Raw genomic sequence first — 18,016 nt, 5'->3', positions numbered from 1 at the left:
TTTAAAAGAACAATTATTTTTTGACGGCATTGCTTTTAATAGTACTTTTGAGTGCTAGATAATGTTTTGGAACCGAAGCCGTACTTAGTCAAATGACCCCGTGGAGTGGGGAAAGAGAGGGGATTGCAACTCTCGATTTTTTCCCCTTGTCCCCATGATTTTTGTACGGCGTTGCGGAATAATGGATTAAAAGCAGTATAGCAATAGTATGACACAGATGCCGTACATGGTCAAATGACCAAATTTACCCCCGGTAACTCTCGGAAATTAAATAAAAATTCCGACTTGGTGGACCACCATTTTTGTACGGCACTGAGCGGTTTCTTATTATTTTTAATGGATCTATCGATGGTTAAGAATGCCGTACAAAAATATATGACCAAAATTTACCGAGTCTACCTGTACTTTTCAATTCTCATCTGCACTCAGTTGGACAGCTTACAAGTGACGGCATAGTGATGAATCTTATTATTTTTTGCTCTGCTATCGTTCTAGATATGTCCCCTGGTGGTTCATTTGACCCATATTTTTGTCCTATGCGGGCTTGTAGTCTAATATATATGTATGTACCATGAGAAAATACGGGAAGGACTTCTTCTCGCAAGTATTAGTTATTAGATTATTTATTTTAAACGTAAGTATACATAGACAATTCTAAATCAGGATTGATGTTTTCTACAAAAATACAGTAATACTCCAGTATCATAAAAAGTAAAATAATACAAAGTTATATGTTTTATAGTGATTTATTGTCAGTAAACACAGTTTACGACGCGCTCCAGCCTTGGGCAGAGCCTCCCCATGATGGAGTCGCGGTGGCAGCGACGGCCGGCGCGGCTGTTCCCAACTCCTCTTGTACCTGACGAAAAATAAATTTTATTACACATTGATCAATTTAGTACAATATTTAACCAAATACTAAAACTATTTAACAATATACTTTTATTGTTTTCTTGTGTTTTTCTTTTGGAATTATTACTGTAAAAATGTTAGTCACTGGAACTTCTAATGTATGGAGGCTGGCGTTGGCATCTGTGCCACAGCTTTTTTAAGCTTTTATAGGTGCCATCGTTCATAAAGTTTTTTGTATCTGTGTTTTTATTGTTCCAAATAAAGAATTTTGAATTTTTGAATTTGAATTTGAAATAATAGTCTTAAACTCAGCATAAATAATCGTGAATGGAAACTACAACAACCATTATTAAAAAATGTGTGTCATTTGTTACTGCTAATAATCCCTGAAACAGCTGGCCTTTATTTCCACCTAACAATTTTAATTATACATATGCCATTTTAGTTATACAATTTGTTTCGTTTTTTTTTACACCTCGCCTATTCTATCACTATTCCTATAACTTCAAACTAACAGGGGTAGCTTAGGCCATTTGCCAGGAAAAAAAGAAAGTCGAGGATGTGTCAGGATTTACAAACATCCCTCACCACTACAGAATGATAAAATTAATAAAGCTAAATAAACATTGCAATTACTTGTACCTATAATACATAAAGACTATAATTTATTACCGTAGGGCTTTGACATCTAAATATTGGGTAGAATGTTTTAACGCTATTATATTATAATAACAACACCTATAACTTCATTCTTGCAAATAAATATACAAAAATTTAAATTTAGGGATTATTTTATTCTGGTAAATTACCTGAGCAGCCCAATCATCTTGAGCGGCGGGTGTGCCGAATGTAGCAGCAGCCACTGGTGCAGCGTCATCGTTCCACGATGTGACGGGCTCCACGGGCTCGTAGTCGTCGTGGGCGAGGGGCGCTACTTCGGGCTTGGCGGCAACCACGGCCTATAAATGAATAGAACATGAATTATACTAATATTATAAAGCTAAAGAGTTTTTTTCTTTGAACGCGGTAATCTCAGGAACTACTGCTCCGATTTGAAAAATTCTTTCGGTTTTTATTTATCGAGGAAGACTATAGGCTATACGCTATGACCAATAGGAGCAGAGCACTGCAGTTAAAACCGTGGGACACAGTTAGTAGTGAAAACAGGTACAAAATAAAGATTTTCAATATGTTTGTACAATGTTCAATGATTTAAATTTAAAGCTTTGGTAGAACAAAAATTAGATTTATAAAATTTGTAAAAAGATTAAAAACAGTTAAGCACATATTCTACACTGTTTCTGTCTGGAATAGAACTGTTAAAATTACATCAATTTAATATTCAGTAAATATCTCAATTGCTTGAAGCATTCTGTGTACAGGCTATTCTGTTCTGGCAACCCTTACATATCACATCAATCACATCCCAAAACACAAAACACCCATTTACCTGTTCCTTAGCCTGTTGCTCCTCCTTCTCGCTCTCTTCAGGGTCGCGGTAGAAGAACAGGTCCACTACCACATCCCATCTCTGGTCACGGGCGAGAACACCGCGCAGACGGAGCACCTCACGGGCCAACAGCCACCACATGAGACCGATCGAGTGAGACGACTGTAATGCAAGAGCGAGAGTTAATATCAAATGTGTGATTATAATTAGAGGGGAGAAAGGTTTTGAAGGAATTTATTACATTAGAGACATATACAATGTAACATAAGTGTTTGTTCTTTGTTTGGTGGCATTTAATTATTTCTGTATTTTGGCGATTGAAAATTTATTCTAAAAGTAGTAGTTGAATAATTATTTTAGTATGAGTTCTTCTTTTTTTTATTTTGAAGTTGATTTCAGAGATATACTATCGCTGAAAACAATACCTTTAATACTGTTTTAATATTTTAGATTATAATCTTGAACTTTATCATCAAATCAATTGCAAACAGCTGATCTATTTAAAAAAAGGTCAATGCTTACCTTGGTGTTGCATGGAATGGCGATGTCAACAAAACGCAGGGGCGAGTCAGTGTTGCAGAAAGCAATGACTGGAATGTTGACATATGAAGCCTCAGTGATGGGCTGGTGGTCTTGAGCAGGGTCAAGCACAATCAATAGACGGGGCTCCCTGAAGGCAGCTTGGATCTGTTACAATAAATTGTATCTTTAGAATAATAGTTTAATTCCAATTTATAAGTGGTGTGTGTAATATTGTATCAGAATCAAATATAATCATTCCTGCAATATGCAGTCAGTGGTTCCTTAGTTAAATTTGTCATCATTAAATTGACTATACAGTAAAAGTTCTTTATTCGCGGGCAATAGGTTCCGTAAATGTGCCGCGAATAGAGAAACCGTGAATATGGAATGGTAATTTGCTTGGGGTATAGGGGATACGTTCCTAGGTGATGAAATAAGGAAGCAAATACATAAAGTAATCAGTTTTATTGAAATTTTAAACCATGCATATTTATTAATTACCATTTAATTAGGTATTATCTTCAGGTTTAGGCAATGGCTTAGCACTTTTTACTCGTTTTTTAGTCAACATTATAAATTCGTAGTTGTAGTTCAGGCTTTTTCTAAGGATAAAAATTGATTTTTATTTAGGTAAATACCTATATGTATGTACTGATGTACCGATTCGATCCGCGAATTAAGAATTTTGGGCCGCGAATATAGAAATTCATTTTTTCCACCCGCAAATAGTGAAACCGCATGAAGTAAGCGCAAATAAGGAACTTTGACTGTATTCAAGTATTTAGTTTGTTTTGATTTGAAATTTTCTAAAAATATATAGTGACAGTACAAATGCATTGAGAAATTCATTGTACTGTTGATTTAAAAATTACAACATATTCATTAGTAATTAATCTCTATCATCTCTACATACAGCATCAACACCATTAATGAATTACTTACTTATTTGGTTATAAATACAAGCAAACAAAGATAGTACTCATACCTGGTTAGTGAAGGCACCAGGGGTGAAACGTCCAGCGATGGGGGTGGCACCAGTGTGAGCTGCGAATTTAAGTACGGCTCTCTGTCCGAAAGCACGGGATGAGATGACGAAAACATCAGCGGGGTTCTCAATAGCCACAACAGCTCTGGCAGCCAAAACTAGCTTTTCCCATGTGCGACGTAGGTTAATGACGTGGGTACCGTCCGCACGCCGCTTGTAGACGTATGTTTCCATCTGAAAAGATATGGTTTCATGATATTACTCTTAACGTAAAATAAATGATCATATCATGTTGTATAGCTATAACATCAGTTGGGAGAATCGTTCTTCACAAGTTATCAGATATAAATATGGAACGGATTCACATGTCATCATAGTTAAGTTCTGATAGTAAATAGTAACATCAGTACGTTCATATTTTTACCTGGAAGTTGACATTCTCGGACCCAAGGTGGGTTGTTGCTGCAAGCATTTTAGTAACATCTTCCTCATTGAGGGCTAAGATATCTAATCCTCCCGACATCGTTGCGTTTATTAGAGTAACGACTAAACCTGAAATAAACAGACGAACATGAGTTTGGCGCCGGCACTAAAATTATGTTTAAACTACTTTTTTAATTAAATATATTACATAAAATATAATATGAATGATTGGCTGTCCATCGTTATCGTTTTAGTAAGTTTTAAGTGAAGGATTTTAGAGATTTTTAGAGATTTTTTAAAAAATACTCACGCGTATAATGCCACTGGGAGACGATTCAACTTGAAAGAACTGTCAAATTTGACAACCCGTAAATGTCCGATTTATATTTTTTTTTCTGTATGGCAATAATGTCTACTTGCCTGTTGCCATAAAATATATATTATAGATTTTCACGATTTTCATGATCAATTTCTGATCAACTAAACTTAAAAAAACCATTAATTCATTAATATTATTCTAACAAAATGATCATAATAAATATAATATGATAATAAAGATATAATATATAGGTAGGTAAAAAAAAAACTTTGTCTACAAAAAACCAGTGAGCGTGATTAATCTACAAATTATTCCAATTTTAGAATCTCTCAGTCAATTCTGGTCATTTTTGTGTAATAAATACACATGGAAATAAAAATGAGCCACTGGTTCCATTCGGCGTCTATTCCGTTTCTTTTGTGAAGTTATCACGACAAAATATATTATATAGTACAAGGCACTGCTCGCTGGTGTAAGCAAGCTCAAACAACTTTAAATATTATATTTCAAAGCACTTTCTACTATTACTAATGGTTAAAAAAAAACAATTAATAAACCAAATAACTATAGAATACCATACCATACCACAAAAAATGTTGTGTGGTTTTATGAAACCACGGTAAAAGTGAAACTGTTCGAACGGTTCCGAACACTGCTTTGTGTAGCGCATGTCGCGTGACGGTCGGCTGCCGAGTAGGTATACCTACTCGGCAGCCGCGATACACGCGACATGTGCTACACAGACCAAAAAGTTTGAGACGATGTAATAAAAGTTTCACTTTAATAAATAAACCTTCGTCTGATTCTCAATATTGTCTTCTCACTTTGGCCGCTTGCATTTCTTGCTACTTGCTATAGAAGTTTCACTGAAACGTGGCAGACACGCTCTTTTTTATTGTAAGAATTTAATTTATTATTATTTTTTCATGTCAAATATGTATCTATCTATAAGAGATCTTTAAGCGTCTAAAGCGTCTTAAGCGTCTTATTCACGGTCAATCCCCGACGTACGTCGGCTCAAGGCCGCGGTGCTGGATGTATCCTACTGACGATCGTGCGCGCATCAAGCATGGCTAGGGTTGCCAACTTTTATTTGAAGAAATAGAGTATATCTGATTTTAAAGGAGGTAAATAAAGAGTAAATAAATATTTTTAAAAATGTATTTTTTTGTACTTTTTGCAGTAACTAAGAATTTTTCATTATTTTTAAATGAATTATATGAATCCAAACATTCCAAATCTAAATTTATATATTTCAAGAGCTCATTTTTAATTAATTTTTAATGAAGCTCGGTTTCTCTCTTCCCGCCACTTCACATTCATGACCGAAAAGACTCTTTCAGTAAATGCTAAAGTGGCGGGAACAGAGAGTATATAGCTAATCATTTTTTTTTTAAACAAACAAATTCGTCAAGATATTTTTTTTAAATAAATTGCCATTTTTCTGCAGTGGACTTTTGCATAAAATCTGTGTTATTCAACAATTCGCCTTGGAGTTCTTTTAAAATAATAACTTCTGAATATAAACTCTCCATGTGTACAAGGTTGATCCAAAAGTAATGATAATTGGGATTTCCTGTGTACATAAAAATCAAAAATAACCGTTTCTTGCTTGCTCATGTACTCACTAAGTTATCACAAAAAAATCATATCAATAGGCCACGTTTCCAAGTATTTACATTAATTTCTGTTGGCAACACTAATCTGCTGTACGTCCGCGCTATTCACTGTCCATCTGCACGACGTTCGCGGTGGTGGGGGTGCTTGCTGGATGAAAAGTTGGTCGTGCACATCCAGCAAGATAATAATAATAATTATTGACGTACGTCAACGCTATTCACTGTCGTTTTGCGTCGTGCATCGTGTATGACCTTGGCGGGACGTACGTCAAGATGGACCGTAAATAAGACGCTACGCTAGTATGGATTGATTTCATTTATCTGTGTAATTTTTGTACATGGTAACAAAAGTTTAATAAAATAAATATATTAAAATGTATTTTATTGATGGCAATATCAAAGTATTGGACTGATGTGCCTACCACCGATCAGACCAAATAATTTCGGGAAATTGAACTTATTGTGAATATTTTGTGTTTTATTGATTGACTAATACATGCATTACGATTATTCCTTTGTTTTCGCTCTAAACGCGGTTATAGAATTGCATACTTTGTGAGTTATTTTAGTAATCAGTGACATTAAGAGTGAAGTGCCTAATTTGAAAATGGAGGCTATAGCAAAACACGATTTCACTGCAACTGCGGATGATGAACTCAGTTTCAAGAAAAACCAGGTTCTCAAAGTAAGTTTTCTATCTAACACGGTCTACAAATCCGCAGATTTTCATAATACTCGTGACAGGTTTCTTGTAGAATTTTTATTATTGCAGATACTAAACATGGAGGATGATATGAATTGGTATAGGGCAGAATTAGATGGCAAGGAGGGTCTCATTCCTAGTAATTATATTCAAATGAAAAATCATAGGTGAGAATATTTATTATGATACATATTTTAATTAACAAATTAATGATCATTGGGCTGAGTTCCTGTTAGAATTACGTTGTTTATCTTGTGAATGTATTGGTCTACTCATTTGTCGTAGATAAGTCCATATTTAGTAAAAGAAACATAGACCAATAGGTTTTGCAACATTTTTCATTAAATATTGATTAATATGTTCTAAGTGAAGTCACAATTTTACAATGCTTATCTATATTTGTTTTGGTTCCATAAAAATGGTTAAAATTCATACAAATGTAAAGTATACTTAGTATGAAATATGTAAAACATTTACAATAACATTTAAATAATAATAGATTAATGGCATTAAGATTTCAATCAAATATGTTTAAATAATTATATTGTTTAATTAAATCACAAACATAAATTATCTCGAATGCGGTATAGCAATTTAATTTATTTTCAGTTGGTATTATGGTAGAATAACAAGAGCAGATGCTGAAAAACTTTTATCAAATAAGCCAGAAGGTGGATTCCTCATAAGGATTAGTCAGTCTAGCCCTGGAGATTTTTCATTATCTGTCAAGTGAGTAATTTTTTTTATTACATTTACATGTGAAGGTAATTGCATTTTATTTTATTGTCTGCTGAGTGCAACAAAATACCCATGAAAGTGAGATATTTCACTATGATAAAACATAGATAGAACTATCTCCAGACACAAAAATCATAAAATAAAATCCCTCCATTGCTTTATAAAAGAAAGTGAATCTGACAAACAGAACAATAAACATGCTTTAGTATTTATAATATTAGTATAAGTAATGATGGTTTATTTATATTATAATGATTTTTTTAAGCAGATATCTCTTGTTACTATTCAGAGCAATCTCTTAAACACTGTAGAGTAATCTTAAATTATCTACATATTTGAATCTTGTAACTTCCTGTGTGGAATTACTATTACGAAATTAGATAACCATAAAAATCATTGTGATGAAGTGTGAAAATACAGTTCATATTTAAAAGGACTATAATAAAAATATATCATCCAAATTCTGATATTAAAGTTGTATTTTTAAGTAAATTAATTAATAAACAACTCAAGAATTAAACAAAAACATATTTTTATACAATGGTAGTTTATGTAATATCTTTTTGTTTCATCAGTGTTCTCATAATAACACTGATTTCTTAGTTAATTTTATCTATACCTTGACTAATTAGCAACAGGCTAAAAGTTCATAGGTCGATAAATCTAACTACCGTTCAGGTTTAAAATACTTCTCTAATGAAAAGCTACATTATCTTAGAGGATAGTCTATTTTTAATTTGCTATTTGCCAATATGTTTATGTCTAGTGGTATAATCTAAATATGATTAGCTTCTTATGAAAGGTTCAGTGATCTCATAAATCAGATGAGACACTCATGAATATTTAAGGAGCATAAGCTGTATTATATTATGTGTTATATTATGATATGCCCTCTTTTTATTTACTTTATTGATGGATGGAATTTCGAAGGTTTTAAATAAAATATAATATTATACATAGAAATAGAACTATGTATTAGTATTATTTTATATCTGAACTGTATAACTGCAAAATCTAACTAGACTAATATCACACCCCGGACACTCCATACAAAATTATCGTTTTGACAGTCACACTGTAGAGACTGCAAATGTGTGTGTTAACGCTTTATGGCTGGCACATTTTTGACTAGCGTAAAATTCGCGTATTTCTGATGAAATACATCCGTAAACAGCACAATATCTAACCATTTTCTACGAAAAACGATAATCACAAATCCAAAATAATAAAATTACTTTAAGTCAATTTGATTAATGTTGTCAATCTTCGTTGCGTATCGTCCCTGTAGAAAAATGTGGACCATTTTTAGACTGATCGTGCGGGGTGAGGTAAGTTTAATTTTGGCGGGAGGCGGAGAGTGTCCGTTCTGTAGCGTTTAGCTACTATTATGTATTCTGTGCTAATATGTATTAAAACAATAGGATGGATGGATGTACATTAGATCCTTTTTCACACGACAACCATTAAAGGATTTTGATGATACATGGCAGTAATGTAGTGTACCACAGTAACATATAATCTATATAAATATATGGTTTTGCTTGTGAGGGAAACTGACAAAGCTAGTAATATTATAAAAGTCATTTCCAGGAAAAATGGTAGGTTTTAAATTTAATAGCGTATTTGTCTTCTTTTACTTCCTTAGCATTAATTTATTTTTTTCATTTGTTTGTTTTTATCAAATATACTCAATAACAACATGCAATTTGCACCTTTTATAAGCTTTCATATGTTATCATTTTATCAGGCTATTTATTGGTCAATGCTCTATATTATGTTGATATCTGTTTGTAATGTTGTCTCTAAGAAATTATGGTTAATGGATATGAAGATTTATTTATTAAAGTCGATAGAATTTTATTTCATTCACCTTAGTGTTTATAAACAACCACTATTCGAAATATCTCAACTAAGATTAGATTTGTTACTGTAGGTAAATTTTGGGCGGGTCCGTTAATTTTTCCAATTTAAAACTTTTATTTATAAAATAACATAGTAAAACATTCAAAATTTTAAGTAATAATTTCCCCATCCTGAATAATTACCTCTAACTCAAAAGATGTACCTCAATAAACCATTCAATATAACCATAATGAAAATATTACATTTAATTCATGATTCGCTACTAAATTACTGTGTAACAAAATCAAAGTCAAAATTGATACGAAAGTAAAGATCACAGGACTTGCGTGGTTTCATGCAATAAGACCAATTAAGATTATTAATTGAGCGAAGCCCACAACAAAGCTATCTTGTATCGAAATAATTGAATGCTATTATTATTAAATTTTACCTTAAACATATAAATTATGTTGGCCTAAATATTATGCTTAATATTAAATATAAATATTAATAAAAACGGCTATAAAATAAAGTTTTACTGGTACTTTAGTTGTTCACAGTCAGGACTCGACCTAAAAGTAAAATCTGGTAAAATAACGTAGAGAAAATAAGAAATAGCAACTACGTAGATCGTTTATTCTGATAACGAACTATGGTAGACGCTCCCACGACAATTATTATAACTTTCAAACTGACTACTGTATATTTTGGACAGCTTTATAATTGCAAAAATCTTACTTTCTTTTTCATACAAATATTACGAAAAACTATACGTATTACGGTATTAGATATCGAATTTATACGATGGCCTGGGTTCGTTTATTATTTGCAAGGTCATCAATGTTTTCGTAGGCGAAATCGTGGGTAAATAATTCCAGTAGTTATGCAAAATTGAACTGCTCCCGTGAACTTTCATATACAAAATGAACCTCGTTTGAGTGATGGTTTAAAAAAAACCATAAAAAATATGAACAAATATGGAATTCGTGATGTTTTTGCGTAGTCGTATTACATGGAAGTTTGTGTGACGCGCGACCGATAACGCGGTTATAGGTAATCAACCTTTTCTTCACTCCCTGTGCGTCAAGTCGCAATCAATTCTATTGGACGTTAAATTGGTAGATAAAAAAAATGAGTTTTGCGACTCGCCATCTGACTCATACGATGTCGGCATCGACTTGTTATGCTCGTATTTTGCCTTCATATTTTATTATTTTTTGCCAAGGCACACATTGAATGACCATACTTATAAAGACGAAGAAAATTTAATCTTTAACATCATTACATTTGTTTATTTTTATTGTTTAACGGTATTCCTCTAGAGCGGTAATTACATAATGGAATGAAAATCTTAACCAAAGCCGTCATTGCTATTTTTGTTCGACATCTATATTATTGAAAATGCTTCTAAAATTACGTAGTTTACATAATTTGAGCTTACATTAATACATTCTCGTTCCCTCGTATAATTATGTATTAGTTCAATTATTAGATAGTTAAAATATTTTACGCATTTAAAAGGACCTACAGACTTCTGTAAAAGGTACGTGATATTTCAATATTGTTATTTATAAGGACTTGACCGATTCGTAGAATTTCAAAGCTAGTTCACCAATAACTGCAGAATATTGACATTATAGGTCGATTTAAGTTAAAGGAAAGAACGGTTTCCAGAACATTATTCTATGAATAACTTAGTACGAGACCATTCCAAGAATACCAAAACTTATCATATTTAGCAATGATAACTATAGTATAATATCAAATGAAATCATCATTCATTTCCTAATAAATGATCGGAGGTCATAAACATGAATTGCTGACACAATATTTGCTCTCAATAAGTGTCGTATTATAGTGATTCAGCCCTAAAAGGAAGAACGAAGCCGATATGAAAACATTGCTACACAGTAAAAATACACCTCGTTCGGATACTTTTTTGTTACACTTTCGTGCCGCATGTATTTTTAGACGATCGCAGTTAAATTGAACTCTTTACATCAGTATGTGCAGTACTTTTTCCGCGCTATTGGAATTCCAGACGTTTATTTTCCCGTCTCGATCTAAACATTTCGGACTCGTATTGCGAGTTGCGCTTTTCATAAAATTTTCTTTGAACCGTTGGAACTTGTTCTATATCACACAGCATGAATCAGCTTACTTGAGGTGAACTGAAACCAGTTTTCGTCTATTGGTGATTCATATAGGATTTCTTACGAGTATTGACTTCATATTTGGGGCCTGCGTTACTTATAATGCTCTTAGTTAACATTCATAAATCATTATTGCTTTTTACTAAAAGTATGTCTTACATTTTTAACATACTTTGGTAATGCGTGTTGGAACGCAATTCGAGTCTATTATCTACACGTATCTCAAATTTAGCGAGGAATAGAGAGAGAGGTTCTGTATTAGATAAATTGCCGGAGGTACATACAGGGTGTCCCAAAAAGTAGTGATGAACGGAAGCTGGGAGGTAGAGGACCAAGAGGGCTATCCGAATCACCCCCATGTGTGTTATGCGATTTTTCGTATTTTCGGAGTTATTACATTTTTTTCAATTTTTCATCTATCGCCGAGTACGATGAGATTTTTATTTATGGTGACGTGAATTATTGCGCTAGATGCTTGTTTTTTTTTGTGTGCTAAGCTGAAAGATAGGCCAATTCAGTATGGTAACATTTACTATCGTTAGATCTTCGAATGGAATAAAAAAAAGAATTAAATGCCAAGAAAGATAAAATTACCCAGTATGTTCATAACTTCAAGGGCCCATAAAAAAATAAAATCACATAAAAAAGGTTTTCCATTTGGCTTTTAAAAACTTGCTCTATCGATCAGGTAGCCACCATAAAAATTTCATTTTATTATTCTGAAGGCTTCAATCGAAAAATTGAAATCTAAATGTGGTAAGTGCAAAATTTTTATTAACATGATGATCATTAAAACCAATAAATAAGTGTTTAATTACCAGAATTTTTTTAAATAGCCCCGCTGTTGCTCAGTGCAAGTGCGACATCACCGTAAAAAGTTGTCTTTTAATTGTCTGAATGCTTTTTTATCATTTTTAATGGTTTCTTCTGCTACTATGAATTTCCGGGTTATTTTGTCCAAATTGGGGCATTCTCTCAAGTAGCCGAGGTCTTTTTAGTATCCCCATTGAAAAAAAATCAATGGGGTTTATTCGAGGGACCGTGGAGGCCAGGCTTTAAAGCAGGCGTCACCGGCGCATGCGCAGGCTGCAACGACCAATCCATCTTTCAGGGTATTTTTGCCCTTTAGCCTGGCCTCCACGGTCTCCGGACATAAACCCTATTGAATTTTTTCCGTGGGGATACTACAAAGACGAGAGACTGCCACAATTTGGACGAAATAACCCGGAAATTCATAGTAGCAGAAGAAACCATTAAAAATGATAAAAGAGCATTCAGACATTAAAAAGACAACTTTTTACGGTGATGTCGCACTTGCATTGAGCAACAGCGGGGCTATTTAAAAAAAATTCATTTTTAAACACCTATTTATTGGTTTTAATAATCATCATGTTAATAAAAATTTTGCACTTACCACATTTAGATTTCAATTTTTCGATTGAAGCCTTCAGAATAATAAAATGAAATTTTTAGGGTAGCTACCTGATCGATAGAGCAAGTTTTTAAAAGCCAAATGGAAAACCTTTTTTATGTGATTTTATTTTTTTATGGGCCCTTGAAGTTATGAACATACTGGGTAATTTTATCTTTCATAGCATTTAATTCTTTTTTTTATTCCATTCGAAGATCTAACGATAGTAAATGTTACCATACTGAATTGGCCTATCTTTCAGCTTAGCACACAAAAAAAAACAAGCATCTAGCGCAATAATTCACGTCACCATAAATAAAAATCTCATCGTACTCGGCGATAGATGAAAAATTGAAAAAAAATGTAATAACTCCGAAAATACGAAAAATCGCATAACACACATGGGGGTGATTCGGATAGCCCTCTAAGTCCTCTACCTCCCAGCTTCAGTATATCACTACTTTTTGGGACACCCTGTATAGAAATCATTTCTCTACCGGATGATATTTGGGATTGTCCCGCTCACCGGCGAAATACATAATAATTGGTATTATGTATTTGTGTCGCTACACGGTGTACTGGAATATAATAACATTTCCCTCTGTATAAATCATAAATCGTAATGAAAACGAAGGATCTGTTTATTTTGAAACAGAACTTAAAGCACTCGGGATGGATGATATAGCTCTACTATTCTTGTAACCTCTTTTTAACAATCATAAAGTATTCTAGATAATTGTTATTATTTTAAATCCGCTTTGTTATAATAAAACGCAATTAAAGAAGTGTTATATTTCATCATCGATGAGGAACCGTGTGGATCACCATTCACCACAATATATAGTTATAACCACATTTATGACATTGTAATTGTATATTATAACAACATTAATTCAATTTTAAATAGAACAGACCTTTATATAATAAATCTTTCATATATTTTTCCTGCTATTGTTGTTGTTACTAAACGTTAATACCGCTTACTAATATTTTTACAAAACGTGTCCTTATCAAGATAATAATATCAACTTGAAAAAAGCATTAAAAACATTGAGACAACCAAGAGATTTTGAAAATATTTTTAAATTAAAGTTATTAGTACTTGTTGTTAGATCAAGTCTTTCTTAAGATTTAAAAATTTTCCTTATTTTGTTCATCGTAACATATTTATTCAATACCTATATTATGTCTATTACAGGATAACTTTGTATGCAAAAGTTTCTGAAGCAATTTAAAAATTCATTCACCCTGGCAAGGGAGTAACTTGTCTAGTCAAACTGGCGAAGTTCTCCGCTCGAATTGCATAAAAGAATGACAACGTAGAGCTCGGCCAACGACACTTGTTACATTTTTAACATACACACATAATTATATGTTAGAAGATATTACATCATATTATTCATTAGATTACGGGGAATCTACATCAATTTTCATGAGATCAGATACTTGGATGTGATCTAACCGACGTATGTTTTTGAATAATAAAGAGGAATAATATGAATTGTACATGGAAGCACTAACATTAGCATTTCAACATTGTGAAACTACCATTGTTTAAGTCGTTCTGCATTCTTTATCTACGTCACGGCACTATCAACCTAAAATAGTTGTAAAAAGACGGATATTTCCTTAGCTCGTATCCATTTGTTCCCTGAATTATTCGGCTGGGTATGCAGACTTAATCTAAAGTCTTATTGCTTGCATTGTGTGCATAGAACATTTGAATGAACTCTTAGTAAAACTATTAGTTCATTCAAAAGTTTATTTATTATATTAGTTTTGGGGGCTTTTTCAAATAAACACACGAGTCAATCCATTATTAAAGTTGTGTATTGAATATGCATAATGGGCATTGGGCTCGTTTATGTTTAAAATGAGATTGTTAAAGATTCCGTAATCCCCATGCTTAGTTAGTCAACTGCGGCCCCTTAATCACGTCGACCCCTAAAGTTTTACCCTTTAAAATGCAATATGGCTCACTAAAACGTTCGCTAACAACGGTTACAAAGGAACGATGTCTGGTGTCGAGGTTGAAAAATAAACGAAAAAGAAATTATGTAGAAGTGCACATAGTGCAGTTTTCAAACAATAGCTTTTTGCGATAGCTGCTCATATGATAAGGGCCTGTATCCTTGTAATCCTCCCTCTATTCATACATGGATGGAAAATCTTCTCAAAACATAGCTCATATTTATATACTTATATGGAACGTCATAACTCTTTACTAGGAAAATAAACCATTTCTTTAATCTGTACATATGTTACATGGTAACATTAAATCTCATTAAATGTAGAAAACGCATGAGATTAGGGCCAACCCTGATATTTCTATGCGTCCGACTTGCATATAATACCCGTTAATTCTTAATAACAAAAATTCTTAGTTTTTTTTTTTTATTTCTAAATGAATAATTCTGAGAAAATGGTTTTATAATAATTATTTGTATTATTTTAATCCTAAATTTATACGATTCACAGATGTCCCGATGGCGTACAACATTTCAAAGTGCTCAGGGATGCTTCAAGCAAGTTTTTCCTATGGGTGGTGAAATTTAATTCTCTAAATGAGCTCGTAGATTACCACCGCACCGCGTCCGTGAGCCGCCTGCAAGATGTCAAACTGCGAGATGTCGTTCCCGAAGAGGTGACTTGCTAAACATACTATTGTAGGCTTGTTACTAACACAAAACACATAGGAAACTTAGAATTTATTGTCCTACTAAAGTCCTTTAAAGTCATACCGCATTTATACATACATAGGTACACGTAAAAGCAGTCTGTAATTTTGCTTAGCTAAAGTGCTTTTAATGAATAAGCTGAGCTTAAATACATTATTTTAGCCACCTTAATACTGCTTAGCTTTGCCCTAAATATCAAATGTTAATGTATTTTCTTGGTGAATGGGAATTGTCGCGAATGCAAATAGAGTGCCATTTTTGACATTATATATTTACTTTATTATTCATACAATTACCGTATCTTCTAAAAAATGATACGTGTGAAGAAAATAATAAGAAAGTCGAGCTTAAAACCACTGTTGAATATTTATCACAATAGTAGGGGCATTTTCGATGTGTTCTTATGGAACAGTAAATTATTTCCATAATAACATTGTTATCTATATGTTGCTCGATAAAGTCCTCTCACATTCACAAAGTCCCATTCATAACCGTTTAGCCGTTTTAAAGATTACCCCCCAACAAACAAGAGATAAAAATAAATTTGTATATTTGTATTTGTTCTTGGTACAAAAGGTCATATTCATATATCTATCATGATTATCTAAACTGATCTATATAACTGGCAGGTGCATTACAATGTTAAGTGGTAGGCCATTCGTGGTGAAGAGCAGGCAAACTACCTTTCCTGTTCTTGGCTTGCGCCTGGCCTGGAGATGGGCTGCCGTCGAGGGGGTCGCGGAAGAATTCCAACAAATACCCGCGGCCCCATCATTAAAGCGGCTCGACGGAACACAGTGGGGTTTTAGTCGGTAAGAATCCGACATAACCCACGGCTCCTTCCCCGGGGGCCGTGGGTATCTTTGGAAGATTTCCCCACTATAAAAAAAAAAAAAAAGGCCATTCGTGGTAAATTTAACACATACAAGGTTATTTTTCAAATTAAAACTAAACCAAGTTCAAATTAACTTCCTTGTTTAATAACAAAGGAAAATATCGTAAATATCAAAGCATACTAAACTCTTGTGTGTGTTAAATCATAGACTAGTTGCTCACCCCGTATCCGCCTGGGTTGACCCGGAACACAAACATAATGTATACAGCCCATGTCACTTGGGAATAATGTAGCTTTCTTCTGGTGAAAGCATTTTTCAATAGGTGTAGTTCCAAAGATTACTTACTAAAAAGAAATGCTAATTGTTCCTCTCAATATAGTTAGCGTAGACGAAGTCATTAATTAAAAAATTATAAGCGGCTATCTCTTGATAGCTGGATAAATAGTCCATATATTATTACAAGCCATATATAATTTCAGACAAATCGAGCAACAAACATTCACACATCACTACCCTAACTTTCCAAATTTATATTACATATTTATAATCTATAGATTTTAATCAGATAACATATTTACAGTTTATTTTTGTAGGACAGTTTCACTAAATCCATCCAAGTGATTTAAAAATAGCATAGAAAGTTTATTTCTAAATTTTAATGAATATATAGCTGTTAATTATTCGTATTTGGGAATTTAATCATACAATTTTAAATTCAGATTAAAAAGAGTTTATCTTTATACAGCTCGTCCTTATGAAAATTCAAAATTTGGATCCGCTACTAAAACAGAATATTATATTTTCTGAAATTTAGCATTGTTAGTTCTATATTTCGAATATTTACTGAGATCTTGTCAATGCAGAAAAATAGCTGAATATTGTGAAGACAACAAACAGCTTGTTTTCCACCTAACATAACTTCCTTTGGGAACTTACGCTTCCACAGACCGACACACAAAATATTAAACTCATACATCCCTCATAGTTGGATCGGGGTTTAAAAGTACAAAAAGATTAATGCCATAAGTATTCACTATACGTCAAACTCATTAAAAGTTATATTTATGACTCCACCCTGACTATCAACGGACTAATTGAAATAAATGAGATAATTTTATCTCGGGCCTACTGAGAACAAAACTTAACCTATGACCCATTTAACGACTATTGTTCATAGCCTCCTGGTGAGAGATAGCTATGAATTCAAAGCGAGGGTCTCCATGAGACCGTCATTAAAATCCTTTCTATACGCCTCTCGAGTCTCCATCTTTATGAATTTTTAATTTATCTCAATGGTACAGGTAATGAAATTTATCCTGTGCTAAAATTCAGAACAGTTTTAAAATGGTAATGGTACTATCGATAAAAGCTTTTAAACTCAATAAAATTTGCACGCAATGCCGTCCTTACTAATATCATAACGGCAAAAGCCATTAAGCATCGAACGGTGTGAATTAATTTTGAAGTGCGTAGAGAAAATTGAAT

At 33.1% G+C, this 18,016-nt stretch overlaps 2 protein-coding genes across 3 annotated transcripts in view; one reads left to right on the top strand and one right to left on the bottom strand.

The window, feature by feature from the left end:
• Positions 1 to 727: 727 nt before the first annotated feature.
• Positions 728 to 4,667, bottom strand: sta (stubarista 40S ribosomal protein SA). The gene is made up of 7 exons (XM_089698130.1): positions 4,543 to 4,667; positions 4,234 to 4,361; positions 3,810 to 4,043; positions 2,825 to 2,989; positions 2,303 to 2,464; positions 1,662 to 1,811; positions 728 to 859 (listed from the first exon to the last, which is right to left on the bottom strand). Exons 2-7 carry the CDS (start codon positions 4,330 to 4,332, stop codon positions 767 to 769), a joined length of 903 nt encoding a protein of 300 aa, XP_089554256.1. The 5' UTR covers positions 4,333 to 4,361; positions 4,543 to 4,667; the 3' UTR covers positions 728 to 766.
• A 1,901-nt stretch (positions 4,668 to 6,568) lies between these two features.
• drk (growth factor receptor-bound protein 2 drk) overlaps positions 6,569 to 18,016 on the top strand; it is a 99,502-nt gene continuing 88,054 nt past the window's right edge. For both annotated transcript variants that reach the window (XR_016315959.1, XM_089698102.1), the window contains exons 1-4: positions 6,569 to 6,855; positions 6,943 to 7,040; positions 7,483 to 7,602; positions 15,496 to 15,661. Coding sequence is in view for 1 of the 2 variants with exons in the window: in XM_089698102.1 (XP_089554228.1) it covers positions 6,778 to 6,855; positions 6,943 to 7,040; positions 7,483 to 7,602; positions 15,496 to 15,661 (462 nt within the window). In the remaining variant the exon portion in view is untranslated. The remainder of the gene's footprint in view (positions 6,856 to 6,942; positions 7,041 to 7,482; positions 7,603 to 15,495; positions 15,662 to 18,016) is intronic.

Source organism: Colias philodice, chromosome 8 (assembly GCF_061535455.1).
Source record: "Colias philodice isolate Cphi_HAF_F1 chromosome 8, ilColPhil1 Martin Lab GWU primary, whole genome shotgun sequence".
Classification (NCBI taxonomy): Eukaryota; Metazoa; Arthropoda; class Insecta; order Lepidoptera; family Pieridae; genus Colias; species Colias philodice.
This window is presented reverse-complemented; position numbering and strand designations above follow the sequence as displayed.